Source organism: Cyclospora cayetanensis, unplaced genomic scaffold (genome assembly GCF_002999335.1).
Source record: "Cyclospora cayetanensis isolate NF1_C8 unplaced genomic scaffold, CcayRef3 CcayRef3_contig_64, whole genome shotgun sequence".
In the NCBI taxonomy this organism is placed as follows: Eukaryota; Apicomplexa; class Conoidasida; order Eucoccidiorida; family Eimeriidae; genus Cyclospora; species Cyclospora cayetanensis.
The window spans coordinates 111425-138588 of NW_020312635.1; the positions used below are offsets into that span (position 1 = coordinate 111425).

General features: G+C 52.4%; 4 protein-coding genes across 4 annotated transcripts; 3 read left to right on the forward strand and 1 right to left on the reverse strand.

The window, feature by feature from the left end:
- The first annotated feature begins 727 nt into the window (after nucleotides 1-727).
- LOC34618733 (ribosome biogenesis protein BOP1) lies at nucleotides 728-6702 on the forward strand. Its single transcript, XM_026335283.1, has 11 exons — nucleotides 728-912; nucleotides 1018-1358; nucleotides 1827-2017; nucleotides 3054-3308; nucleotides 3495-3607; nucleotides 3883-4940; nucleotides 5389-5569; nucleotides 5682-5758; nucleotides 5885-6083; nucleotides 6318-6396; nucleotides 6457-6702. The coding sequence occupies exons 1-11, from the start codon at nucleotides 728-730 to the stop codon at nucleotides 6700-6702; spliced, it is 2925 nt and encodes a 974-aa protein (XP_026191068.1).
- A 1570-nt stretch (nucleotides 6703-8272) lies between these two features.
- LOC34618734 (pyruvate dehydrogenase E1 component subunit beta) lies at nucleotides 8273-12148 on the reverse strand. The gene is made up of 5 exons (XM_026335284.1): nucleotides 12095-12148; nucleotides 10184-10352; nucleotides 9522-9853; nucleotides 8913-9323; nucleotides 8273-8434 (listed from the first exon to the last, which is right to left on the reverse strand). Exons 1-5 carry the CDS (start codon nucleotides 12146-12148, stop codon nucleotides 8273-8275), a joined length of 1128 nt encoding a protein of 375 aa, XP_026191069.1.
- A 4953-nt stretch (nucleotides 12149-17101) lies between these two features.
- On the forward strand, nucleotides 17102-20421 carry LOC34618735 (dnaJ homolog subfamily C member 10). Its single transcript, XM_026335285.1, has 8 exons — nucleotides 17102-17238; nucleotides 17754-17899; nucleotides 18168-18388; nucleotides 18573-18726; nucleotides 18940-19080; nucleotides 19315-19455; nucleotides 19580-19634; nucleotides 20256-20421. Exons 1-8 carry the CDS (start codon nucleotides 17102-17104, stop codon nucleotides 20419-20421), a joined length of 1161 nt encoding a protein of 386 aa, XP_026191070.1.
- A 1189-nt stretch (nucleotides 20422-21610) lies between these two features.
- LOC34618738 lies at nucleotides 21611-25486 on the forward strand. Its single transcript, XM_026335286.1, has 7 exons — nucleotides 21611-21648; nucleotides 21849-21945; nucleotides 22455-23082; nucleotides 23206-24195; nucleotides 24401-24502; nucleotides 24985-25108; nucleotides 25318-25486. The coding sequence occupies exons 1-7, from the start codon at nucleotides 21611-21613 to the stop codon at nucleotides 25484-25486; spliced, it is 2148 nt and encodes a 715-aa protein (XP_026191071.1).
- The last annotated feature ends 1678 nt before the right edge of the window (nucleotides 25487-27164 follow it).

Sequence of the window (27164 nt, forward strand, 5' to 3'; positions counted from 1 at the left end):
ATCATCACATTGCCTACTTGAACTGCAGCGTATCATCACATTGCCTACTTGAACTGCAGTGTATCATCACATTGCCTACTTGAACTGCAGCGTATCATCACATTGCCTGCTTGCAGAGCAGCAGCAGCGGCTCCTGACTCCGGCCGCTGACATGATTCTCCTACGAAAGCTACTCTATCGCCAGGTGTGCCTCCTAAGTGGCATTCCTGTCATGCAGCACCGACTGTCTGCAATTGCAGATTGCGGGTGGGTGGGCCCTGCCAGGGAAGGCGGCAATGCGCGAGCAAGCTATTGACTCCCCAATAGCGCCCGTTTCCGTGAGCCTAAGGCCTCAAAATTTGAAGTTCAACGTTCAACGTGTGGGGTTTATTATTCAGTTGGTAAATAGAGAAGATCCGACACACATTCCCGTCACAGCTGTGGGGCCGGTGTAAAAAGCCCCAATGTCTGCCTTCGAGTTTCGTCGTACGTTTCTTTGCATCTTCCGCGCTGTTATGTGGCCGCAAGTGCGATAAAGGGAATAGTTTTTGTTTGAATTCTCACCGCTAGGGAGACTGCACGCGGTCTTTCTCCCCAGCGCGAGTTACCTCCTGCCTTCCTCCGTCGCAGGGGGGCTCCCTCACCTGCGCGGAGTGTACTGGATCCTTCTGCAGCCGAGGCACTTCTTCTGCCTTCTCTCAGCTCCCCACTTTTGGTTAAAAGCCGAATTCCAAACTAAATACGGCAGATGAGCTCCCCGCGCGGCGGCTCTCGGGGGGCAGCCTCCCCCGTCCGACTGAGCAGGGGAGGGGGCCCCCCCCCATCAGTGCAGCCTCCCCCCCAAGAAAGCAAGTCAGCAAGGGGGCCCCTGCCAGCAGCAGCAGCAGCGGCAGTGCCGGCTGTGGAGAACTCCGCAACTGCATCGAAAGTCAAGCAAGAAGAGCCGCAGCAGGAAACCCCCACAGAGACCCTTGGGGGGCCCCCCACAGGGAGGGGCCCCCAAGGGAGGGGCCCCCGAGGGAGGGGCCCCCAAGGGAGGGGCCCCAAGGATCTGCCGTCCGAAGCAGAGCAGCCACATGCGCGCCGCTCATTGGCGGCTTCCTCGTCTAAGGAAGGCTTTCCGAGAAAGCTACGAGGCGCTACCAGCGCTGCGAGCGAACGTGCTGCTCCCTTCGCCGAAAACGCCGTGACAAAGGAAGCCGCGAATAGACAGCCTGAGGGGCCCCTCGCGGGAAAGTCAAAGCGGTACGCCACACTGATGTCTGTGCCGAATGTGATGGAAGTCGAGGGAGAAGAAGAACTGTTGTCGGATGACGATGAAGACAGGAACCGGAGTGGTGCTGTGCCTCTCTGGTGGTATGACAAGTACAAGCACATTGGTACGTTGCACTGAGGTTTTTTGCGCGTTGTTTTTGAGGGACCAGACTGCGCAGCGCGATGCAACGATGCAGCAAGTGCTGTATTTCCTGCAATGACATGCGCTATTCGACGCTTTAGGTGGGCCGTTTGAGCGTAGGGGGGGTCGCTAGGTGTGAGTGTGCCAGGAGGGTGAAGTATTGCAGCATGTCGTGCAGCGGAAGCGAAATTTTATCGCTACCATGCATGCAGGAGTAGTCTTGCTTGTTGCCTTTGTCGTGAGGAGATACACACACGCAAGGGCTTAGAAAAAAAAGGCCCCTGGCTGCAGCGCCACTGCGTTGAGTTCGACGCGAAGGCTACCTCGGGGGTGGGGTGTTTTTTTGAATCTTCTGAGGCTAATGCAGGGGTGGATACAGCTGCCAGTTCTTCAGCCTTGCAGTTGACAGCCTTTGGGGGTGTGTATGTGTATGTGTTTACGTGTGTGTGAGGGGGTGGGTGGGTGGGTGTGGCGATCTCAGGCTACGACGCTGAGGGCAATCGCGTCGAAAAGACGCTGCAAAGCGGGGGGGGGGCCCTTGGGGAGTTGCTGGCAAATGCGGAGATAGGCTCAGAGCGATGGCGGCATGTGAGGGATTTGCGGAACGATCGAATAGTGACTTTGTCGGAGCAAGACTTGGAGGTATGCTGCATGCGCTAGGGTGCACGTGGGACTGGAGAAGTAGCGAGAATGCGCATCCCTCGTCAGGCTTCTTCGTATTTTACAAAGGGAAGGCAGGGAGGGGTGGGTGGGTGGGAATATTGGTGGTTGCCTTCCCATTTCAGCCGAACTTTAATGAGCTTCTTTGGAAGTGTGTCTTAAGGAGCCTCCTTGGAAGTGTGTCTTAAGGAGCCTCTTTGGCAGTGTGTCTTCATGAGTTTTTTTTGAAGTGTGTCTTCATGAGCTTCTTTGGAAGTGTGCTGCTATCCGTGGCTTCTGCCTCCAGTTACTTGGCAGGATTCGCGACCGGAAGTTTCCCGACAAACGGTTCAATGATGAAGAAGTTTGGATTGAGGAAGACAAGACTGACAGGTGGCTCTCTACGCGCTGTGTGCATGCAAAGAGTAGCAGCATTCTGGTGTTTGGGGGGAGAAGTTGAGGGAGAAGGGCATCCTCGTGGCTGTGCTCGCATGCGCGTTGATGTTGCCTTTGCGGCTTCGACATACAGCTCTTGAGAAACGTTGCAAGGCATGCTCTGTCTGGGAGTGTGAAGGGGAGAAAGGGGCTGTTTGATGCGAGCATGCGAAGGCTTTGACCCCTCGCTCTGCGTTGCTTTTTCTGAAGAAGTTCGCGAAGGGCCTGGAGAAGAGGGAGGGAGGGGAGGAGGTGGTGGTGTTTGTGCTGTGGAGTGTGTGTTTCCGACTCAAGACTTGTTCTGTCGAGACTGTGTTGGGTGTATTGATGCCTCGTGTTGTGTGTGTGTGTATGTGTGTGAGTAGCTGTTCTTTTTTTCTGTTTTGTTCTGCCCTTTTCACGTGGTCGTTTTGTTTTTCTACGGTGGCGAGGGCTTGTCTGTACGGCGAGAGGGTGGGGGCACTCTCCGCGCTACCTCTCACCCCCTGCTGTACATACACTGCCTCGGCAAGGCTCGTGCGGCGACTCTTTTCCGCCTTCTCTGCGTACTTGGTGCGCTTTGCCTTGCAGCATCTTCCCGATGAAGGCACTGCCTCCCCGCAAGGCGCAGTTCCTCCCGTCTGCTGCCGAGCAGAAAAAGATCAACCGCTACATCAAGATGATCAGAGAGGGCAAGCCCATCCGCCCTCCCTCCAAGCACGCGCAGGAGGAGACACTCAGAGACCTTTGGGGAGACAACATCTATTCTGCCACGCCTGCGAAAGACAAGCTCCCTCCTGCAGCGAAGGCGCCCAAACTCCCTCTTCCTAGCCACGCAGAAAGCTACAATCCTCCTGAGGAGTACCTCTTCACGCCAGAGGTCAGAGCGAATGGAAGGGGCGCTTGGTGTGACGCTTGGTTTTGACGCAGCGTTTGTTTCGGATTGTCAGGGCATGCGGTGCACGGGGACTCTTTTTTTGCTGGAGAGAGGAGCTGTACATACACTGTGTGCATCGGAAGGGAAGTCTGCGTTTGTGGGGTGGGCTTGGAATGGCGTTCGTCGCAGGAGGAAGCAGAGTGGCGTGCCTTACCCCCCGAGAACCGTCCTCTGCCATTTCTGCCGCAAAAATTCTCTGCCCTCCGCAGGGTTCCTGCCTACGCGCAGTTGGTGCTCGAGCGGTGAGTTTCACGTGGCTTCGTCGAGGGTTCGTTCTTGTGACGGGCTGAACGTCTCTCTTGCGAGTCTCGCTTGCCATGGAGCATGCCCACGTTTTATCCGAAGAGCGAGAAACCCTCCCTGTCTTGTTTGCCGCCTTTGCGCCGAAAGAATTGCTTTCCTCGCCTTGAGAGGCTTGCTGCGCACAGCCCTCGAATCGGTGCATCGCCAACTGCGGGTGGAACGTCACACAAGGCAGAAAAAAGGCTGCGCCTTGCCGTCTGCATGCGCTCTTCAGGTACAACCGCTGCTTGGATTTGTACCTGTGCCCCCGCGCCGTCAAGCACCGCATGAACGTCGACCCCTCTTCGCTCTTGCCGCAGCTGCCTCCAGCCTCCTCTTTTAGGCCCTTTCCGACGTCTCTCGGCATGGCTTTCCTCCCGCTGACACTCCACGCTCAGCGAATTCCCCGACCACAGCCTCTCTTTGGTTTTCTCCTGCCCTTCGAAGACAAGCCTAACGAACGCCTCGAATGGAGCTCAGGCTCTCGTCCGGAGTGTAGCGACAAGAGCGACAAGAGCAGCAGCAGCAGGAGCGGCAGGAGCGGCAGGAGCAGCAGGAACGGGGAAAATTTGTTAGGGCCTGAAGGAGCAGCCGTGCGGGTAGTTTCCGTGAACGCCGCTGGCACATTCGTTGCGACGGGGAGTAGCGACGGTTGTCTTCGAGTGTTTGAGGCGAAAACAGGCAGAATCGTCGCTGCCCTGCTGTTGCAGCAGCAAATCACAGCGGCAGCGTTCCACCCTGCGCTTCCCATTCTTGCAGTGGCGGCGGCAGAGCAGCTGCTGCTCGTGACACTGGACAGACCGCTGTTCGACAGTCAGTCCTTGCATCAGCTCACGAATGCAGCAGCCGCTGCAACCCCCAAGGCGAAAAAGCAAGCTCCTGCCGCTGCAACAGAGGCGACTGCAGCGGGGGAGGGGAACGGCTTCGTCAGCGCTGCAAGGCGACAGATGGAAGAGGCTCTAGAGCTGCTCCGCGTCAAAACTGCCCTTGACGAGGAACTGCCGGATTTGCTGCACACAGCAGACGCAAGCGTCAGTAGCGGCGGCAGCAGCAACACGGACGGTCCCTACACTGTAGATGCCACTGTAGGCGCCAAGCTTGTCGGATGCTGGCAGCAAGTCTCCATGAAGCACGCGAAGGCAGCCGCAAAATCAGCAACAAAGGAACTGCAACAGCTACAGTCGCAGAACGGAGAGGAAGCTCATGAACTCACGCTCTTGCTAAGAGGGGTTCGACGCGCAGTTTTCTTGCTACACGACTCCCCCATTCTCAAGTTGAAGTGGCAGCATAAAGGTGGGGTATCCTGGAATCCTCGTTCTTTCTTTCCCTCCACGCTCTTTGCAGCTGTCTACGAATCTTCAGACGCGTTTTCACCGTCGGAACGTTCGTTGGCAGTATTCACGCCGGTTTCGACATTGCCTGCTGCCTCCTCTCCTCCCGCCGTCTGCATGTGCTCTGCGTCATCTCAACCTGTGGGCGACCTCGCCTAGCCGTTCTGCTGCCACCATGTGTGTCTGCCTCTGACCCTCTCTCCGCCTCGTTTTGAAATGTGGAGCTTCCACGGCGGCTGCTTTCTTCGAAAGGCGTGCGTGCCTCTTACGCGCACCCTGCGGCTGCCTCGCCACGACATTCGCACATCTCCACGGAGCACATGCAGTCTTGCTGCCTGGGTGGCAAGGACTCACTTCGCTGCGTTTTCTGTGTCTCGTGTGGCTGCTGGCTGGGGTGTCTCCTCCTCCAGGGAACTATTTGGTGTCAGTCTGCCCGGGGAGTTCTTCCCCCTCCAACCAGTTGCTGATTCACAACATCAGGAAGCAGAAGTCTATCAAACCGCTCAGAAGGAGAGGTCCTGGAGCTCTCAAAGACGCCGCCTTCCACCCTAAAGAGCCGTGGCTCATCGTTGCCTATACAAGGGGTTTGCGGTGGGTGACCAGCTTGCTGTTGCGGTGACGACAATTCTTGTTTCATGAGGAAGATCGTCTCGTGAGCTGCTCAACATAGGGCACTTGGTTTGGAATGCTCCCCGTTTCGCAGGATCTACGATCTGGCAGCCAAGCAGCAGTCGGCTGGACTTCCTGGCACGCGCCAGGCGCTTCTCAAGAAGCTCATCGGTAGGTTTGCTCTGTGTTTTCCAGCTGTCTCGAGCCTCTGTTCATCATATTCCTTGTGGCGTGAGGTTCACCAGGTGACGCTCTTTGTACTCGTCTGTCGAAGGATGCGTTCGCTGGTTGTTGCAGGAGTTGAAAGCGTCAGTTCCGTGTCGGTCCACCCCAGTGGCTCGCAGTTGCTGGTCGGCGGGGAGAACAGCAAATTGTATTTTTTTGATTTGGAGCTGTCTAAGAGGGTTTTCAAAGTTTTTAGGGCTCACAAGCATGCAATCTCGAGCGTCGCATTCCACGAGACTCTCCCTCTCATGGCTTCCAGCAGCATGGACGGGTGAGAAAAAGCACGCGCATCTCACCCACGCATGCACCTAAAAAGCAGCAGAAGCTGCAAAACTCTAACCACCAGGATACGCCACTCTGACCCTCGGCCCTGTGTTTTTCTGCCTTCATCATCAGTAGACTGCATTTTTCTCGGACTGTCATGATGCTTTGCAAGTGCGCGTCGTGTTTCATCGTGGTGTTGAGCCTCCTTCGGCCTTTTGGCCTTGCTGTGTGCTGCCTGCAGCACTGTGCAGGTGTACCACTGTCGAGTGTACGACGACCTCATGACGAACCCTCTGATCGTCCCTGTCAAAACTCTCAAGGTGAGCAGGGTTTGTGCTTTTCTTTGCTTTTTTGCAGGGGGGCGGTGTGGTTCTTGAGAGGTGTGTTGTGGCAGCCGTTTTTCTGGGGAAATTGAACTTATCTTCGCGCTTATAATGGGGCCCTTTGGCCGCCTGTGCGCGGCGTCCTTTACATGGCTGGGGGTGGAACTGCACGTTGCTTTTGCAATTTTTCAGGTCTGTGCAGACGCTACGCAAGGAGGAGGTGTCACCACGTGCTTTTGGCATCCAACGCTTCCCTGGCTGTTTACAGGCGACAGGACTGGAGCCTGCAGTCTCTGGCGCTGAAGGAGGCATGTTGTGTTTCTGCCTCTGCCGATCGTTACTCTCTTTGTCAATTTGTACCTCTTTAAACTTCCGAACATGCTCTCTAGCTCGGCCTACCTTTGTGTATTTCTACCAGGGAAGCCGGTGCATTGCGGCCTCGAAAATAGGTGCCGAAGGCTAGTGTACGGTGTCGTGGTGCTCAGCCAAGCGATCACGCGTTAGTTAGATTTAGGTTCTCAGGTGCATGTCTGCTGGCTACGAAGGTAGCCTTCTACGCAGGTGCCTAAGCAACTAGGACTACATATACCCACATAAAGCAAAGCAGCCTTAAGACGTCCAGACACCCACGTTAGCTGCGGAGGTAGAAAACTGTCTTCATCTGCGAATGTCGCTGCGAATCACATTCATTACGTGTCTCGCCACCGCGGTGCTTTCGTATTTTTGCACCTGTCAGCCGTTCATCACGTGCTCCGTAGTGACTATCTATCTTTTCAGGGCCGTATTCTTCGCAAGCTGTGTATCGAGCATGTTGGCTTTCTGCGTAGTGTCAATTGGTTTGCAACCAGACAGGATTTACGTCCAACGGGGAGATCAGGTGCATGCAGAGACACATTTCTAAGAGCACACGGGATAGGCCCGCCTAGCACTCCTGCTGCTGCCATCGCCGCTGCTTTGTCGCTGCAGCGACCTGAATTCTGCTGCTGCCGGAGCAGAGGCCTTTAGCAGTGATGGCGCATATACGACTGAGTATCCGCTGGGGTGGAAGCATGCAGCGAAAAATCCGAAAGCACAGTTTGAGCTGCGGATTTGTGATTTGCAAGGTGGTGATGGGCTGAATACCGAAGAGCACTGCTCTCGGGTGTACGGGGAGTTCGGCCCCATCACAGAAAGCAGAAAAGACATTTACGAGCCAGTTAAACACGCAAAAGACGAAAAAGAGTGGACAGAAAGGGGAAATGGAGTGGAAAGAAAGGGGAGGGAAGGAAGCGGGGGGATCAAGCGCAAGGGTGTGTAGCAGTATGTGAGGGCCGCACATTGAAAATAGCATATTGTATATACATATGCATGTATATTGATACATATTTTGAAGTGTGCACATGTGTTCGTAAATGGAATGACAGATACATCTATAAGTGGGCATCATATAGATGTGTGAACCAGTGTAGCATGTTTAGACGTGCGTGGACGTGTCTATTTATGTACAAGTACAGTAACCATAGTATAGACACGCGTAGACACCTGTGCGGGGCGAGTAAATTTCCGCAAGTGTCACACATGTACAGAGGTGCAATAAATGCGAATCAAAAACCCAATGCTGAAGGCTACACGTTTGCGGGGGAGCACACCAACAGAAGCACCGCTCTCCGACTACAAAGAGGCTTTTACGGCTCCTCGTGGCGAATTCGCTCTCACCGACGCAACCAGCGAAACGAGAGGGACGCTGGTTCGTGACTGCCTCTGTAACCGCGAGTCTTTGGCTGCCCTTGCTGTGCCGTTGCTGCCGCATCCTTGTCGAACAAAGCAGTTCCTGCTACCTTCAGATCGTTTGATCGTTCGTCGCCTTGTGGAGCCCGTGTTTTAAGGGAGCTGCCTAATTCTTGGGTGCACTATGCATCCAGAGAGCAGCATTTACAACGTCCTCCTTGGTGATGATGGTTGCTTCCTCCAGATCCCTTGCATACGGCGTGGGGATGTCTTTTGTGGCCAGACGGACTGGCGGTAGGGCAAGGTCCTCGGAGCAGTTCTCAACTACCTGAAGTTGACACACCAGGCAGGCAGAGAGTGACGCGTCTAAGACGCAAGTCATGAGGCTGCCCCTCAGCGGAGGCATGGGGAAGGTTTCGCTGCATTGCAGCCCAAGCGACGACCAGTAGAACGGTAGACAGATTGCGGGAGGGGCAAACGAATGCATCGCATACACGACTTCCGGCAGGATAAGTTGGCACCCGTGAGCCGATAGGTAGAGGGGACCTTTACGCAAGCGGGTTACGACGAACAACAAACACCGCGAGCGCAAAACAAGAAACTTTCGGCAACACCATGTGAAGGAAACACGAAAACTCAAACGGCGACAAAAGGAAAGCCGCGCACACTGCTCGCGGCATCCGCAGATCCCAAGAACACGCACAGCCTACGCGTCAAAACAACCTGTGCATGCAGATCCAAGGCACAGACAACCTGCCCAATCATCACATCCTGGTTCACGCCGTCCTCTGGCCGCTAAAGCTTACTTGCGTGAAGATTTCTGCTCCGATTCCACCGGTTCGGCTGGATTCGTCTAGAATGAGGCACTTTTTGGTTTTTCGGACTGAAGCCTTGATAGTGGCCATATCCAGGGGTTTCAGGCTGATGAGGTCCACCACCTCGGGGTGTACGCCGAGCTCCTTGAGCTGTTTGGCTGCATCCAGCGCCACGTGCCTCAGCTTGCTGTAGCAGAGGATGGTGATATCTCCGCCTTCCAGAGGTACTTCTGCCTTGTCTAAGGGCTGCGTGTAGGGCAGCAAAGGGATGTCGTCCGTAATGCCATACGTCAAGACGTGCTCAAAAAAGACCACAGGGTTGTTCTCGCGTATCGCCGCTTTCAGCAAGCCTCGAGCGTTACGCGGAGTGCTGCAAGCCACCAGCTTCAGTCCTGGAACGGCCTGCAAGAACGCACGACGCACAGAACCCGAGAATGCAACTTGTGAGCCCCCGCGCCTTCTGCAGGCTTATCTGGCTCACTCGCAGCTGAGAGCTGCCTCCCCCGAGTCTGGGCAGCCTACGTTGCACGCAAGAGCTGTAGGATTCTAGGCTACCATGTCTCTTCCTCCCCCCTTCTACAGTCCTGCCTCGATCCTTACCAGAAGATACGCCTCTATTCTTTGGGAATGCTCAGGTCCTAGTTGCTTTCCAACTCCCCCCGGCCCTCGAATCACCATAGGAACGTCGAACTGGCCCCCACTGGTTGCTCTGACCATTCCTGCGTTGTTGCTGATCTGGTTGAAGCCTAGGAGTAAAAATCCCATGTTCATCCCTTCCACAATAGGCCGCAAGCCGTGCATTGCGGCGCCGATCCCCATGCCCAGAAACGTATTCTCGCAGATCGGGGTGTCTAGACACCTGAAATTCCCGTAACGGAAATGCAGGTCTTTCGTTGCCTTGTAAGAACCACCGTAGTGGCCCACGTCTTCTCCTGCAACAAAGCCAACACCGCATGACGCAGAGGTCGGGATGAAGCACAACGTCTAGAAGCACGCAGGCGTAAGTGTAGGACGGCCTCTATAGGTGGTTGGTTGGTGATGAGCGGAGGGGAAGGTGGGGAATGCGGGCAGGTAGCAAGGCTGCGTAGTACAGATGGGTTTGGGACGACGCGCGCCAAGTGTGTGTGTGTTTATGTGGAATGCTCCAGAAATTCAGTATCCTCAGCTCCCCGCATCTATGACTGGGTGTTATGCCACACGGTGCAAGGGGCACTAAGGCTTAGGATTAAGAAGGGAGACACTGCGAAAAGCCTGTGATGTACCAATGACACAAACTGCAGGGTCTCTCTCCATTTCCTCCGCCATCGCCATGTGCAGCGCCTGGTAAAGAGATCGCTTGACTGTCCAATCCTTTAGAGGCTTCCCATTCACCTTGTCTCCCTCTATCACTGCCCCACCCTGAGTGAGAGACCCCAAACTCGAGCATGCAGACTTGAATCGGAAATGGTCAAATGACGCAGACACACACTCCCTGACTACCTACGCAGACAGAGTCTCTAGACGTATAAGGAGCTCATTATTTCAAGTCCCAGCGCTACAATTCATAGGCTCACACTGCGCTGCTTAACTGAACCGCTAGGTATTGCATGTGTGCATGCACGCCCTTTCCCTGCCCTTCTGCGTTATGTTTGATTCGCTGCCGTCCCAAAGTTACGGCCCTATGAATGACAATTTGTGATGAACAAAGCTGACCTTTTCCTCATGCGCCAGGGGTACCTGTGCAGTCTGTGCGCGCATTGACACGTTCGTCTTTTCGGATGGGTGTATCAGTCCATCTTTCTTGTGAGGGGTGACAAGAGACAGAGAGGGCCCTCCATGGAAGCTCTCTCGTCCCGTAAGGAGAGGAAGCGGGATGCCCGACGAGGCGCCTTGCCCAATAACCCTAAAGGCGTCTATATGAACCGCAAAGAAGCCAGCCAGTAAAAGGAAGGAAGGGAGACACGGAAGTGACCGCATCCTCATGGGAGGAAATGAAGGTTTTGTGTGTCACTCTGCCTTCTGAATACGAGTTTCTATACGGAAACAGGGGAGATTCGAGACACAGAGAGCTTTAAGAGCAGGGAGGAACTCAAGGGGGCAAGCGGCAGGCGAAAGAGACAGTGGCAGGCACAAGTAAAAGGGAACACAGCAAAACACAAGACGCATCGACCCAAGAGTTAAAGTGTGCAATGTGTGCACAAAAAAAATCGTAAATCCGAAATTCCAGTCTTTCGGGAGTCATTCTTCAGCCCTCGGGGGATGCAGCCACAGCCCTTCGGTGGCACTGGGGGACTCATGAGGTTTGCCACTCAAAATCAGAATCAACTTATTCAATAGCACGATAACATTCTGTTTCTGCTTGCTTAATGGTCATATTGAGGTGGACATGTGCACCATACTCCACGTCCTCCCTCCGAGTCTGTAGGCATCTATCTAGCGAACCAATAATGAAGAGGGAATATAACACAGTAAATGCACTTCAATTGTGAAAGACCAGTACGTAGTTTTGCTCTCTCCTGAATTATGTGCGCGTGTCCCGGCTATTGCAAAGAGCTTGTCGCAGACATAGCAGACAAGTCCGAATCTGCAATCAGATTGCAAGAATGAACAGTACGAGAAGTTTCATGCGATGCTGCCGACGACTGATCTGTCATTTCAGCTGTTTCTGATTCTGTGCATTAATAGGGTGGATGTGATAACACATTATGGTTCTGTCTATGCATTTTTGGAAAGAGCCCAGGGATCCTTTGCCCCATCTTTCCTCCATGTCAATTCTTCCCAATGCACGTCTACTCTATGTACTTAGAAGGAATTTCCAATTGGAAACTTTGGTAAGTTCCGTGTAGAGAAATAGAAAGCACTTTGTTCTAGACTAGATACATTTGTATCGGGATTGGGGGGGAACCGAGAATTTGCCTTGGCTGTTGGCATGTCTTAGGGGATGCAGCGCAGACTGAGTTCAATACATTGAAAATCGATGTTTTGTGCTCGTTCCCCAGATGTTATCTGCAACTATTCGTGAATGCTCGGAGTGCCTAAAGGGTGCAGCAACGCGCACCCAGCCTTTCCTTCTCCCTCATGTTGGGAATTCCTCTGGCCGCGGGCAAAGTTTGACACGAGCCTTTTTGAGAAAAACGATCAAACTTTGACTAAGGTTGTAGTGAATCTGGAGTCAATCGTCTTCTGATGGAAACCTTGGACATGGGTCGCAATGGCTTAGTTTCGCCGAAAGCCGCAAGGTGCTCCATCTCTACACTGCAACTACACAAACAATGCTGGTTATGTGGTTACATAGATTCAATATTGACGAGGAATTAGGCAACTACTGCTGCACGATTGTTGTGTCAGTGAGGGCAAGCACACGGGCGAGGAGCTCATACATTGCGTCATATAGATGCAGAATTAGGTGTATGGAAATGCCAGCCTTCTTTATGGAAAAAGTGTTGCTGGGAGGATCGCGGTAGTGCATCCAGCGTGAGTGGTGAATGGAATACAGTGGCAGGTGTTCGCTGGTAGCATGTAATGCTGATAGGTGTATAGAGAGTGTCTGGATGCTTCGGGCAGCGAGTCTGTCGTTGAGTAGGATCGCATGGTATGGGCAAGTGTTCCCTGTTCATCCACTTGCCAGGAATGCAGTGGGATGTCAAGTATCCCTTCAACAGTGTCGTGCTTTTAATTAAGCTGGTTCACAATTTAGTAATCTGATCTTGTTTGTCAACATCCTAGAGATAAACCCTGCGGCGATGGAAGCAGACAGGGGCGCAGTGCCTGTTGGGGTGGCAGATGTCAGCCTGCCAGCTGGTGTGAATATGCTTGCTACATAGCCGGTTTAAAGGCATAATCTGAAGGTTAGCACAATGTCTATGGCTGTATCGATGAGGCTACGCTAACCAGGGAAGTATAACGGCCGTAAGGATTGGAAAGTACATAAGACTTCGTCTACCTATTGGCGATCTACCCCACTGGCTGCCTACCAGTAGAAGACGAACAAGTGCTCTCTTAAGGAGGCTTTTCAAAGGGGGGAGCACTTAACTGGTGCCCATATTATTTCAGAAGTCATCTGCCTGCAGGGAATACTACAATTTCAGCCTTAACACAAGCCCTGGCACATCTGTCTGCCGAGTTCAGCTTAACAGCAAGCTTCCATAAAACTAGAAAAGCCGGAAGAAGTCTATTGATAAATCGGTGTATCAAGAAGTGTGGAACTTGGTTCCCAAAAGCCACAAAGTAGACGAACAACCTCTTTATCAACGATTAATCTCAGTTGTACCTGAAGTGTCATGTCAAACGGTCTTTGGATGGGCAGTGTCTGATTATTAAAGAGCTGATCGCTGGAGCTTCCATAATTAGTGAGATGTTCGAGGCTATAGGGGCAAGTCACGGGAGCGTCTACGTCTTTGCCTGGTGCACTGTCTCGACGCCCCAGCGGTTAACATTGTGCAAACCACTTGCTGTTGGTGGTCGTGATTTACAGGTTCTGTCAAAGATGTGTGAATATCGTGCTTTAACATCAGCGCACCCGAGACCACTGCTCATAATCTGAGTGGCAGATGTGTGAAACAATATTACGTTGCGAACGGCTTGCGGCTTAAGACGAAGACGGAACACCGTCGCATCGGCATTCCGACTTCATCCCGCAGTGCTGTCTTGTGCAAAGCACAAAATCATGATCTTCTGCGAAATAATGATATCCATTCTACAATGGAATAGCTCTCACGAGCCCTCTGATGGCCTGGGATGAGTCACGCGGCAAAGAAGCATGCACTGCCTTCCACAGACTGTCAGCGGTTAATGCTGTGCAAGTCCTCTAAGTCTGTTATTCTAAAGATGACACCGGTTTTTAAGAGGATTTGGACGGATTTGACAATGCTCTGCTAATGGAGCAGCCAGATATCAGTGGTGAGGATGGCATCTAAGTCGTTGTGGCTCGACTCAGTAAAATACTCATTTTCCTATCTTGCTACAGTTCTGTCACAGCTCAGGAAGTCACTGGACTGTTTTTAGATCATTTCTAGAGGATTCATAAATTCTGTAGGAGTTTGATTACGGCTCGTGGTCCGAAGCTTGTTAGTTCATATTGAGCGTGCCTCTCTAACCTCCATATGAATCAAGCAAAATATTATTACTGGCAACACTCCAGAGGCGGATGGGCAAGCAAAGCACATCGACCGTATTCTTCTGAAGTATTTGCAGCGCTCCGCTCAGAACAACCCAATTGCTCGGTTGAGCTTTTTGTCTTGACTGAGCTCAATATACAGCTGTCTCTCCCGCCTTCCTTGACTCCGTTAAGGATCCCGTCTCCGATCCTGGCTTGGACCCGGTAGTCTGGGACCGGCAACCACCATCAGCAACGGAGGGATTCCGAGAACAGCTACCTCGTGTACACGAATGTATGCGCGAAGGCTCGAGAATTGTAGCCACCCATGGATATATGATCCGGCGTCCGGCTGCGTGTTTGAGCCTGCAGGCTTGGTTCTGGTAAAAACAGCAAGCTTTATGACTAGTTACCGCTAAGGTACTAAATAAAGTTTCTAGTAAAATCAGGTGGGAGACACCAACTCCAGTGGCTGATGGATGAGCAGTGTCAGGTTTGTTTGCCTGCGGAAGATTTTGCAGCTCTCTTTGGTTCAGAACGCTTGTCGCCATCGACGGTTTTCTTGGCGTTCCTTGGTAATTGTTCTTCCCCAGTGTATGCCCTGCATGAAATAGCTACATGCATCTACAGGCATTGCTGGTTGTTGTTAACATGTTCTCTGAGCGCAAATTCATCAGCAGCCATTCTCAGATATGTTGTTTCGGCACTCCTGCGTATGGGCCTCTTCAGACTTGGAAGTTGACTAACCTCTATCCTGCCTGCCGTATGCGCATCCAAAGCTCACCCTAGATGATGCGGATGTACTGCTGAGCTGATGCGTATTCGGATTGCCTGTACACAGGTATATATATACATATATGCATCAGGAGGTTCAAACATTTTTGCGGTTCGAGAGGAGCAGACCATCGTGCAGCCGCCGTCGCCTTGGCCTCGTTCTGTGTTGGCTGGTGTGTCTGCATTTATTCCCGCCGATTCCACTGTAGTGGCTGATGCAGGTTTTGTATTTCCATTTGCGTTGATTCGAATTTATGCTTGTGTGGGGAGTGACCATGGGGCGGGGATTCTTCCGCTGTCCTGGGCACAGTTGATCTCGACATACAGTTACTGAATACGACAGCGTATTTTTTAAAAAGGGGAGGAGAGATGTAGCGCGATAGGCTTTATGTGAACACTCTTGACTACTTAAGTTATATTTAGCTACGGATTAAAAAGGATTTACTGGTTGACCTTTCAGTTCGCATGTGGTGCATTTTGCAGACTACTGTTCGATCAATGCAAGAAGACGCAAAGTTGTCTGCGTATGCGCTATACGGTATGTGCAACTAGCTATAAATACTTCTAATATATACTGCTAGTGCGGCTACGTGCACCTCAGCCCCCCTTCCTCTCACTTTCGATACTTCAAGGGGCGCGGGCAGGGGTAAGCGCAACTTTTCGAAAAACCCTCAACAACTTTCAAATATCATTGCATTAAGTCCTACGTTAACTTCATACGGAGGCCTCAGCTGGAGCATTACAACGACCAACACAGGCACGCTTACAGTAAAGCAGCAAAAAACATCAGCTCCTCCCTTCGGCCCCTTCGTGAGTCTCCAACTGCATTTTTACTGTAATATCCCTACTAGTTGATGAGTAGCTTAGGAATCACACTATGAGCTGAACTACACCGACTGCAGCAGCCGCCTTTTTGGCAATGCGCATGATCTCTCAGGGCCCAGATTTGTGTGCGCAAACAGTCGTATCCTGTGCTCCGACAGGATAAACATCTGGCCTTTAGTGCACAACGCGCCCCTATGCAATACCAAGGGGCAGTCCAGTAGGGGCATGCTAATTCTGAGAGGGTGCATAATTGAAGAAACCTAGAGCCATTTTCTAAATGTCTGAGGCCCCGTTGTTTGGTTTACATTGGCCTTTAGTAAGGCCGGATATGTAGGGGTCACTTCAATGGGCATAAGGCAGCGCTTCAGGGTGCAGAGAGGCACCTCAGAGGCGAATTTCTCCATGTACTCAGAGCAGGAAGGGCCACAGCACGAGGGTTTTTTGTTTCGACTTGGCTGGTCAGCAAGCTAAGCGCTACACCGCCGACATTTACGGTGCACGATAAAAACTGTCAAAGGCAGAACAACGCATCCAGCTGTGTAGTCGCAACAATGAAGCTTTGCTTTTGTAGGTGGCCATAAAGGGAAACGCTTTAGAAGGCCGTTGAAATTTCCGAGGTATGGTGCGCTATATGCCACTGCCGACGCTCCACGAAAACCGGTTTCCTACTACCCAGGATAGCGGTGTGATAACTCGACGTCAATCGGGTATATATATATTCGATTGACACCCATTCGAGCAAAATTTGTGCAAGAAAGTCAATCAACGCCAAATTTTAGGCTAAGTAGAAGGAAAATAAATCGACAAGGGCCCCGTGGCGCACACGACACACGCAGGGCAGCTGCTGGGTAACGCAAACCATTCGCAACTCTGAGAGAAGCCTCATAATTATTTTCCGGAAAATTTTCAATTTAAAGCGTTTTGCTTGCCAAGATTCAAAAGCGGCTGCTGCGCAAAGTGCAGCAATCGATCCGAGACGGTCTTTCCACTGTTTAGTAGTTGCCACTACGGCGCTGCGCCCTTGTTCATTTCTTAGTACTTCAGCCAACATAGCGCAAAACAGCCAGATTAATGGAACTTTGCATTGACTGGTCTCTAGGGGGATCAGTCACAGTTCCTTCGCCATCTCTTCCCTCGCTGTGAACGTCTTGACAGTCGTCTTCTTGGTCGACACATCCTGCGCACCTAGTTGGAAATCCCCGCTTTCCACTGCCTTCCCCAGCGAAAGTAAGACGTGCAGCTCCTCTGCGCCTTCCTGGATCTCAGGCAACGAGCACGGTCTGGAGGAGCTGCACGCACTTCATCCATTCCCCGTCCAGGAAATACACCGCAAGCGAGCGCTTTACTGGGTTCACATCCCTCTTCGGCTTTCACAGTGTCTCATGTCTTACTGCAACTGCGTAGAGGGTGTCTTTTGCGACTTGCCAGCAACTCACCTGGACCTCTACCTAACCTCGCGTTCGAGGCATTCAGAGCTTTGTGAATGCAAGGGCTGCCTGCAGAGAAAATGCTGCAGCCGTTGTACACTTCGATTTGCTTCCTACTTTTCCTCTTAGCCATAGGGGAAAACCACCTTCACGTCACAGCTGCTTCTCCCCCCCATCAAGAGGCGGCGAGCTTCTATCAAGTCCTTAAGCTGGCAAAGTCCGCACTTCCTCGTAAACGATTGCATGAAAAAATGCATATGCTCGCAGTTGAAGCGAATCCATATGTCTGTGTATAAATATCCAGTGTTCGATCTTGAAGGCACGCACAGAAAATTGTTCATTTCTTCCATATGATCTTATATGTTTTCTTTCTGGTGGACTCACACCGCCCCGGTTCAATCCATTCCCTAGTGTCTGCACGATCTACCGTCTGTGCGCCAATGTACCACCATATATTTGAGTATATGAATAGGTTAGTCGTGCATTTCCATGCTCAGTCCTCTGAAGGGGTCTTTTTCTCGCTCAATGTGCACTTTATTGAATAGCAATTGTAGGAAGCACTTTTGGGTGCAGGAATTCGCATGCCCTTCCTTCTCGGTGCATGTCTTGTCTTGGCCTTTGTCATTTTCTCCGCATTGCATTACCAGCCGGCTTGCGTGCACTCTTGGGCTTAAGGGCGCCATGCTCGCTTTGCACGGGTAGCCTTGAAATGTGGCTGCTGCGTGCTTCCAGGGGTGCGACGGATACGGAAGTGAAGAGGGCTTACCGAAAACTGTCGCTCGAGCTGCATCCCGACAAGGTGAAGGCTAAGAATGGCGATACCAAGGCTGCGGAAGAACTCTTCCAGCAAATTAACCGCGCCTACCAGGTTTTGTCGAGTAAGTAATCGCTTTAAAGAAGTACCTGGCCTGCGCTTAGCGCTTCGTGTTCAGCAGCGCGCAATCGTTTGGCCACCTTCCAGATTGCCCTCCTATACTACCACGGCACCCCTTTTGCATCATCCGGCAAATCAGCCAGTGCTCAGGCTCTCGCAACTCTTTGAGGCCTCTCGATTCAGATCGAACTCTATCCTCTTCCTCCTCTACTTCCGTTCATGGCATTTCTTCATAGCCACCCAAGTATTATCTACTCGCTTTGCCTGCTCAGACAGCAAATCGCGGCGCCTCTTCGACACCTACGGGCCTCTCTACGAAACTCAGGAGAGTTATTACGAAGAGTTGCAGAAGAATAGGATGCATGAGCTCTATAGCTACAAGAGAGGCGTGCACCTCCTTCATGGACCAAACATGGACGCTCTTCTAAGGGGATCCGAGTTCTCTTGGATCATTAGCTTCTACCAGGCTGGATGCGGAAACTGCGAGCGGCGTGTAAGAATCAGCAGCACTCGCTTTTCGAGATCACCAGTGTCTAGACAGGCGCAGACTCAGCCTGGCAGAATCGCTGAGAATATGGCAACCAGCGCTTTCTGCCTGATGCACGATACAGAGAATCTTCGGCAGCTGTACATACAGCAGGACCTGTACCCGTGTCCCCGTTTGTTCTGCACATTAGGTACCCTTCTTCTCTGCTCTTGGGGAAAAATCGCTTGAAACCCAGAATGTGCGGGTTGGAATGGTAAACTGCCAAATGTCACACTTGTGCCACTATTTTGGAATCCACCAGCTGGGACAGGTACTCCTGTTTTCCCCTCAGCAAGAGGGAGGCGGTATGTTACAAACGCTGGATGCTTCCCATATGGCTCTTTCCTTCTTTTTTTTCTTAGAACGCTCTTTCTGAGGGTTACAGGAACTTCCATGAGTCCGCCTTCTGCATACGCATCCGCACCCGTCTCCTCGCCATAGCGTCCTCATATCCTGAACCAGTAATGTTACCCTCGCACCACCCTCTCCACTTCTATCCCCGCTTCCCTGCTCCTCAGACTCATGGGATTTTGAGGAATACTCTGGGCCCATGTCCGTATCGGACATACTCAAGGCAGCAGACCAGCTGAAAGCTTCACGGCTTGAGGAGGCTTCCAGTGACAGACACGTCAAGGAGCAACTTCGAAAGCTCCCGTCAGGTGAGATCAGATGCGCCTTCCCTGTTAGAATAAGGCAGTAGACCAAGCCAGACGCACGTTTATTCCCATCAAAAAAGGCCCTTGGTTCTTCTAGACTTGCTGCATGAATGTTTTCTCCCTGCCATTCTGCTTTCGCATCCTCCCTCGCCCTCGCTTTCCTTGGCTTCCCCTTTTTCTGCCACCTATATGCCTGCTTTCCTCTCTGCCCCCTCTGAACGTGTACCTTCTCAGCAGGAGGAGCCGGCGGAATCTCTGCCGTCTGGGTCGTCGATTACTACAGACCTTCTTGTCCTCCGTGTCGCCAGCTTCGCGCAGAGCTCCGTCGCTTAAGTCGCACGCTCTCTCAGCAAATCCGCATCACACTCGTAAACTGCGGTAAGCCCGCCGCAAGCCGTCTCTTCTCCAGCCCTTGAAGCCGGCTGCTCTGTGGGCTTTCAGTGTGAGAAAGAGAGAAAACCCCTAATGGGAAAAGGCTGCACTCCAAGTGTCCTCCTTGCAGACCTAGGGAGGTGCGACGTTCCCCATTACCCCTACCTTCGCCTTTTTGTGAAGCAGTAGGTCCCTTCCCGGTTTCCCCTTGTTAGGCCTCTATGCCTGTCTCTCTCTTAAATTTCAGAGTTTAACGATCTTCTACTTCCGTAACACAATAGCCTGCAGATTTCAGTTGCTGCTCTCAAGGCGTCCCTGCCTCGTACTCCCTGTACTGCTCGCCAGCGTATCATGAGCCCCTCTGAAGGCAGACACCCGCAGCAGTAGCCCTTCTGGCCTGCTCCTTCGTGTCTCTTCCCGTGCCTTTGTGCGCGCCCTTTTAAGTGACTCTGTTTGTGCATGAGTGGTCGGTGGTAAATTCCCCGCTACCCCTGTGCACGTGTCTCCGTGGCCTACCCCTTAGACCTCCACTGCCTTCCCCTCTCTGAACGTCTATCGCTTGCGCTTTAGTATGAATTTTTTGCTTGCGCTTTAGTATGAAAACCAAGACTTTTGATTTCCCCAAACCTAAATAGCTGAAACTGTCGAGGCAAAGCACTCGGGAGCAAGATTCAGAAACTCGCATATGCAGCACCCGCCACACTTTCTGCTGTGCCTTTCCTCATGATCACCTCGCCCCCCCGCCCTCCCTTTCGCCTTATTCTCTCTCTGCTTGATCTTGTGTAAAAGTGCTCTTCTGTGCGCAGCTCGAATGGCATTATCCGGAGCCACTCGCTTCCATATGGCACCGGTGACCATCCGGGGGCCACTGCGATCCAGCTAACCGCTTTTATCTTCAACACCGTTTTAGGGCTGGAGCCTCCGCCTCTCCCAAGCCAAGATAACGACAAGATTCAAAGGGACGAGTTGTAGAGGTAACAGTTGGAGGAATGGATACAAAGAGGGGGAGCAAAGGAAGAAGTGCAAAGGAAATTTAAAAAAAGGAGTTCGCGATGGCCTGGGGGAGCGGAGCGCATTGAACGGCAAATTAAAAGAACCAGAGAAAAGATTCACACGGCGGCATGAAATAGGAACGGATAGTGTGAAGGATGGCATGCACAGAGAGAACCCTTATGGGTACTCGATCCTTCTAAGAAGAGTGGTGCTGTTTCTGTCGCAGCAAGAACAAAGGAGGGCCTTTAGTTGACTTGGGAGAAGAAAATCACTGGGGAGATGCGACCTTGGCAGCTGGCCCACCGCATCGAAACTCACTTTTGGTTTGTACAGTTACGAACTCAAGGGATGCCAACCATACAAAAGCGAACTGTGCCCAGGGCTCGATGCGTGAAAAGAGATGATTCAAGCTCCTTGAAAACCATAAAAATATGAACACTTTTAGATCACGCCACTAAATTCATAAAGGTAGCTGGCTTTTTCAGGGGGCACCGAGCTAGAGTCAAGACGGACTACACCAGCATAGACACCAAAAGGGTACACTGTGGTCGCTTCTGCTTGGTGTTGAATAAATATGGAGAGATGCTACTATTGTACATTCAGGTAGTAACAAAATACGAAGGAGCGAGAGTGCTCTGTCAAGAGACACCTGTGGTGTGCGACGCGCACCGATCAGACGCTGCTCCTCAGTGGTCTGTTGGGCAACAACAATGTATCCTACCATGTCTTTATCTCCAGGTTACACCTGTTAAGGGGAGTATTCCAAAATACCAAACTCAAACGCTCCCCCTCTCTACAGGAGTTTGAGTCATGAATACTACCCGAGAGCCTTCCACTTCTTAATCGTGAACAAGGCCAACCCGATACCATCTAATCTGCCCGTTCAGTGCAGCCGCTTACGTTAACCAGGAGGAAGCAGACGATACTTCTAGGGGCAAATAGGAGGTGCATCAGATATAGGTAAAAGCCTCCTACCCTAACACTCCGTGACAGCAACCTGCAGATCCATGAACATTAAACCCTCAGCCGTTAGATTTGAAACATGCACAGCATTGTCCTTTGGAAACGAAATCAGCGACAAGGTCACATAATGCAGGATTCGTTGCGAATTATTGTGCGTCTAGTCGCATTCTCTATACTTGACAGCCTGGTCTGTATACCCGAGAACATGCGAATTTCTGACATGAACCAACAGACCGCGGAGGAGTAACATTTGTGCCCTCCAAGTAGGGTTTGGAAGAATACAATCCCCCGGAAACATAACGAGTTTCGGGTTTGAAGGTTACAGCATGCCGGTGTGCTTGAACAGTAGCAGACCCTAGCTGGTCCTTGTCTTCGTCCTACTTTCTCGCCAGCGAACTGCTTGCATATTTGAAATCGCGGAGAAAAAATGTCTTCAATATCAGCACTACGAAAAAATGCAATTTGCACGTAGCGCCACCTGATGTGGGCCCATACCGACTGACCGCTCCACCGGCTGTTGCAGTCTCAGCTAGGTCTCCCGTAATTGGTAGCCTAAACACCCACCCTTTAGCCCTCCACCTTAAAAGTCTACTTGGCCGCATATGTGCACGGCATTTGAGCCCTCGATTTTACTGCTTTCCGCCCGCGTTTCCCCATGAGGTTTGAGGTTGAGGGTTCCTCGGGGGTTCTCTGCCTACTCGACGGCTACCATCCCTCTCCATTTCTCCATGCCTCTTCCACCCTGAAGCCTACGGAGCGAGCTTCATCGCAAAGTTCAAGCTGTCGCTGCTGGCAAGTCATCCAAACGGTCCAGCAACCCCAGGGGTGCTTCGGTGGTCGTGGTTTCGTCCACCCGCAGAATGCTCCTTAAAGGAGGACCTTCTCTGGGGCCCCTGCGGGCCCTATCGCCTCTGGAATCCAGCAGATTCCTGCACTACAGGGCCCCCGCGTGCTGCTGGGGGAAGCCTCGGAAGCGCTGTGTCTCGACACCTCGTCGGCTCGCCTTCTCCGCCTTGATCCCGCCTTCTCCGCCCTTCCCGCCTCTGCAGGCTTCCGGATTGCAGTGTCTTCGGTCGAACGGCCTAAGGAAGCAGCAGCACGCCAAGAAGTTGCGGGGATGCGAGCTGGAAGGCTTGGCCTTTGGAGCTCGCAGGTGCTTTCATAACAGCCCCTCGGAGCACCAGGAATGCGGGCAAGAGCGCCAGCATCAGCTGCTGCAGGATTCAGAAATTTCTGCAAATGCAGGCGCTCCGCCTCTCCGACTGCGCCGCGTTGTTCTTTTGAACAAAGTCACCCGGTTCGAGGTCTCTTTGGCGGAAAAAATGGCTGCCTGGCGAAAGGAGCACCTTTCGCACAGCAATTCGAGCGGAACCTGGCGAAAAGTGAAAGGCGACGAGGATCCATGTGAGGATCCGACTTTATACGTGCCTGGCAGTCGTGCCTTCGGGGCAGCAGCTGCCGCGGCAGAAGCAGCAGCGGCAGCAGCCCTCTCCCGCGACTTCCCGAGCGCTTACCGCACTCACGTTTTGCACCAACAGACAGCAGCGGAGGTGTATAGACAGCTCAGAGAAGACTACGGTCTGCACGTCACCGTCATCAAGGCCAGAACCATGCAGGGGCTTAGCATCACGAGGAAAGGCGCAGTTGCATTCCCACCAGATGCTGTTATTTCGGCGGGTGAGGAGGATCCACGGTTTGGGCCCTGTGTCGCAGTTTCGCAGTCTTCTACCCTCCCCAAGAGGGGGCATGCAGGGGTCTTTCTTCCATCGCTGTGCTTTTGCGCTTTTGCACTGCTGGCAGGTGGTGACGGCACGTATCTGGAGGCAGCATCCATCATCCCAGGGCAGACACTGGGAGAGCCGAGTGGACCGTGGCTCTTCGGTGTAAATACAGACCCCGCGAGATCCGAGGGCAGACTTTGCGTGAAAGCCCCCTTCTGCACACAAGCGCGCAGCGACAAACTCCAGCAGCAGCAGCCGGAGGAGCTGCAGCAGCAGCCACGGAGGGCCCAACAGGAGGAGCTGCAACAGCAGTACCAGCGACAGGAAAAAAATATGCATGCGCAACAGCAGGGGTGTCTCGCGGTAGGATCCAACGTGAGATTTTGGACTCCTCGAGCTCCCGACTCCGAGAGCGGCGCGCCCTCTAGGGAGGCGGCGAAACCTCGGGGGGCCCCCTCGGGGGCCCCCGGAGGGGAGTTCGATGCGAAGGCGTACGTGGCAGCCACTCTGCAGCACCTGCTACAGGGGGGAGCTCGCATCGTAGCTCGCCAGAGGATCAGAGCCACGCTCCGCTTCGCCCCGCACTTGCAGGGGGAGGTTGCAGCAACAATTGGCAGAAATCAAGCAGAGGCAAGCGCCTCAAGAGGGAGCGGAGGTGTATCGACACTGGAAGGCTTAGGCCCCCCCAGAGGCTCAGTGGGATTTTCTGTGAATGGCTGCAGGAGCTCCAGTTCTAGAGGCTCCACGGATAGCACTGAGAACGTCGCCTCAGGAGCAGTCTCGTGTCTGGGCGCAAGCCTCTCCGAGTCGCCGCATGCTGAGAGCCTCGCGAGCCCAGGTGTATGCTCAGCGGCTGCAGCCGCGGGGAGCACCTTCGGAGGGCTGACGTTCGACTGGGGGTGCCCCGTTACGTCTCAAGGGGTCGAAATGATGGAGGTTCGTCTGCCCTTTTTGTCAGTTAACGACGTTCTGGTGTCTGAGGCGAATGTCGCCAAGACCCTTTATGCGGACGTGTGGATAGACGGGGAGGTGAGGAGGCACAAGAGCTCGGGAGTGTTGATTTCCACAGGTGAGATTTCCCCGTGGCGATTGATTGCAGCGCGCGGCGAGAATCCCTGGTGCAGCGGCAGCGCGCAACGCATCCGTTTCAACGCCTGATACGTGCAGGTGGGACTGTGTAGCAGCCAGCCTTGATGCGTTTCGCTCTCGTTTTGCGATCGGTTCTCCCGCCCAACAGCAGCTTTTTCGACTGTATAGACGCGCTGGGCCCGCAGGTACTGGCTCTAGCGCTTGGCACTTCAACATGGGCTCAATCTGCAAGGAACAGGCTAGAGCCGTTGCCGACAAGCTGATGCGTCTTAGACCCCAACTTGGAGGTACTACGCGTAGGCGCGCATGCACACAGACGGGTTGATCGGCGAAAGCTCGTATTTGTCTATGCATAATTTATATAGCGTTGCTGCTTGGATTCCTATTGACTCTCTAGAGCCTTTCCTAGGCCTTCTGGACAGGAGTCTTCTCTCCTTCTGGTGGAGGGGAGGACTGCCTGCGGAACCGAGGGGAAGTGTGCTGCTTCTGCCTGTTCGTTCCCGTTTACGCTTCTTCGCTCATGGTGCCTCCTTGCGTAATGAAGCTTCACGCTGCTCTTGCTGCTGTCTTTGGCCTTCTCGCGGTCTGTGAACGCCCATCAATAGAAGAATTGTTGTTGGAAATGCTGAAGACGGACTGTGGACAGGAGCATCTATTTGTGTCTCTACAAATCTTGTCGGGGGCATGTGTTTCGTGCTGCTTTCTCATTTTTGTATCCATCACCGTCGGAGCGTGCCTGTGTGCTCCACCCCATTGCGCGTTGTCTTAGAAGGCGGTTCTGCCCTGACCGAAGAGGAACTAGGGCAAGTTGTGGCTGCCGCAAACGCCGAGCTACTGCTAGACCCCGGTGCTCCCTTTCTTCGCTTTCTCATCCGCGAGCCAATCGAAAACAGGTAGCTGAACGAGGTGTATGGACACCTCAGATACCGGGAAAGGCGAGGTGTATCGACATCCGGATGGGGGGTGCACGCTTGTGGGTGGTGGTCACGCCCTGACTTTTGCGCCTTATGCGGGGCCCTCGTTACAGCCACCTTTCCCACGATGTGCGACTCACCCCTTTCCAATCGTGTGTGTTTGTCTTCTTTTCCTGTTTCTCGTAAAGAATCTTCTGCTGTGACAGAACGATGGGAGTGGGCAAAGAAGTACGGGTGCGGCCGCTAGCTGGAGAGGTAATTATATCCATGGACGGTCTAGCTAAGCTTCCTCTGCCACCCCTCGTGGAGCTCGTGTTGTCTGTACACCCCGGCGACGCCCTCTGGACTGCGGAGTGACAATACAAGGATCCAGGCCTGGAGTGGTAGCTGAAATATGAGACGTCTTACATGGGCGCACACAGACCACATACCAATCTGTGCAGCACGCACAAAGGGACTCGCGTAGCCTTAAGTCAACGAGCTAGAGCTAGCCTGGCGTTTACTGCTTCGAGTTGAAGAGTAAAGGCTTCGATATGCACCCACTGGGCTGTCTCCACATGTCGATGGGTTCTAGGAGCCGTGACACTTTGTATTCTCGTTGCTTTTAGTGGCACTTTGAAGATGTCTCTAAGTTATTCCGAGGATTTGCGCCAAAGCATTGAGCGCACGAATATTTGTGGAATTGGATTGAGGGTCTGGCGGCATCGTACATGTCATTTCTTCTCGTTTTGTCGTCTTGTATTCAATTTTATAGACGTCGAGAACTGTGCCATCAGAGGGACTGATGCATTTAAAGTTTGGTTGACGTACAGCTACGATTTGGGGCATGCACATTTTTGTAGCGTATTGGGTACTCCCATAACTTACAAGGAAGTGGGAATGCGTTGCAAAAAGGCCTTCTTCGTGCCCGTCTGCAGTGCAGCAGGGGTCCAATAGGCGGTAGTAGAGCTTCAGAAGCATCTCCTTTACTGGTGGGTTTTTTTGAGGAGCGATGCGCAAGGCATGCAAGCAAATGGCACACGCACTACTGTAGATACACCAAGTGGGGTCTCCCTGGTATATTCACGGAATACTGGCCACTGCTCTGTGCACTAGACTCCCCTTAAATCTTCGTAGCTCAATCGGATATGGGCTCTTAGAAGGCTCCGTATACTTGCCATCAATAATCCCCCATTTGTATGTGCTTTGGGTCTGTCGCGGGCAAAGTTGCACTTTAACTATTTCTACCACACTGTTATATTTGACTAGAAAAGATTTTCAGATGAACTGGTTGTTTTGTCCGCCATGTTTCTTCTTTATTGCAAAGTGTTGTTCGCTCGAAATAGAAAGAATTTTTGCTGTGTGTGGAAGCGCTAAATCCTTTGTGCAGCTAGCTGTAAATGCTTGGAATGCTGAGACGAAGCAGCAAATTACATCCTACCTGTCCCTCTTCCCTCACGTCGAGAACTCTAAGGGGCGTAGATACGAAAGGCAGACATTTATTTGTTAGCCACTCAATAACTTCGTATTATTTTGTATTGAGTCTGGAACAAAGTCTCTCCCTACGGAGGCCTACATGGAATTTTTCATTTAGTAGTATCGCATGGTTGGGGGCAGAGGTTCCTCGTTATTCCACTTACCGAGGATGCATTGGGATATCAAGTATCCTAAAACACGTTTTTGGCTTTGATTGAACTAGGTTGAATTAGGCTGCAACTCAGTAATCTGATTTTCTTTGGCAACAAGTCGGGGGAATACCCCTAGTGGCGGAGGTCGCCCAGCAAGCCTTACTAGCCACACTGCCGGTATAAGTGCAGGAATCGTTAATAGCCAAAAGAATATCGATGAGTAGATGCAGTCATATTGACCAGAAGAGTATGACGGCCATGCGGATGATTGAAGATATCGTCCACCTGTTGACGATACACCTCACTGTGTGGATACCAGAAAAAGAGGAATGAGTGCTCTCAGGGGATGTTTATTGGAGAGCAAAACACGGTGGAGTCGCCTGTATTCTTTTGAAATAAGTCATCTGACTGCAGGCAGTACTACAGTT

What these genes read in the sequence shown, in the direction of transcription:
- LOC34618733 (XM_026335283.1), top strand. Translation starts at nt 728, where the DNA reads ATGAGCTCCCCGCGCGGCGGCTCTCGGGGGGCAGCCTCCCCCGTCCGA. An exon ending in AGTACCTCTTCACGCCAGAG is followed by an intron (nt 3,309 to 3,494) that starts GTCAGAGCGAAT and finishes CGTTCGTCGCAG; the next exon opens with GAGGAAGCAGAGTGGCGTGC. An exon ending in GCGCAGTTGGTGCTCGAGCG is followed by an intron (nt 3,608 to 3,882) that starts GTGAGTTTCACG and finishes TGCGCTCTTCAG; the next exon opens with GTACAACCGCTGCTTGGATT.
- LOC34618734 (XM_026335284.1), bottom strand. Translation starts at nt 12,148, where the DNA reads ATGGAGCACCTTGCGGCTTTCGGCGAAACTAAGCCATTGCGACCCATG. An exon ending in CATTGCGACCCATGTCCAAG is followed by an intron (nt 10,353 to 12,094) that starts GTTTCCATCAGA and finishes TTCCGATTCAAG; the next exon opens with TCTGCATGCTCGAGTTTGGG. An exon ending in GAGCAGAAATCTTCACGCAA is followed by an intron (nt 8,435 to 8,912) that starts GTAAGCTTTAGC and finishes TGTCAACTTCAG; the next exon opens with GTAGTTGAGAACTGCTCCGA.
- LOC34618735 (XM_026335285.1), top strand. Translation starts at nt 17,102, where the DNA reads ATGCTGCAGCCGTTGTACACTTCGATTTGCTTCCTACTTTTCCTCTTA. An exon ending in CGCCTACCAGGTTTTGTCGA is followed by an intron (nt 17,900 to 18,167) that starts GTAAGTAATCGC and finishes TTGCCTGCTCAG; the next exon opens with ACAGCAAATCGCGGCGCCTC. An exon ending in GCGGAAACTGCGAGCGGCGT is followed by an intron (nt 18,389 to 18,572) that starts GTAAGAATCAGC and finishes TCTGCACATTAG; the next exon opens with GTACCCTTCTTCTCTGCTCT.
- LOC34618738 (XM_026335286.1), top strand. Translation starts at nt 21,611, where the DNA reads ATGCGAATTTCTGACATGAACCAACAGACCGCGGAGGA. An exon ending in CAGTCTCAGCTAGGTCTCCC is followed by an intron (nt 21,946 to 22,454) that starts GTAATTGGTAGC and finishes CCGCCTCTGCAG; the next exon opens with GCTTCCGGATTGCAGTGTCT. An exon ending in TCTTAGACCCCAACTTGGAG is followed by an intron (nt 24,503 to 24,984) that starts GTACTACGCGTA and finishes GCGTTGTCTTAG; the next exon opens with AAGGCGGTTCTGCCCTGACC.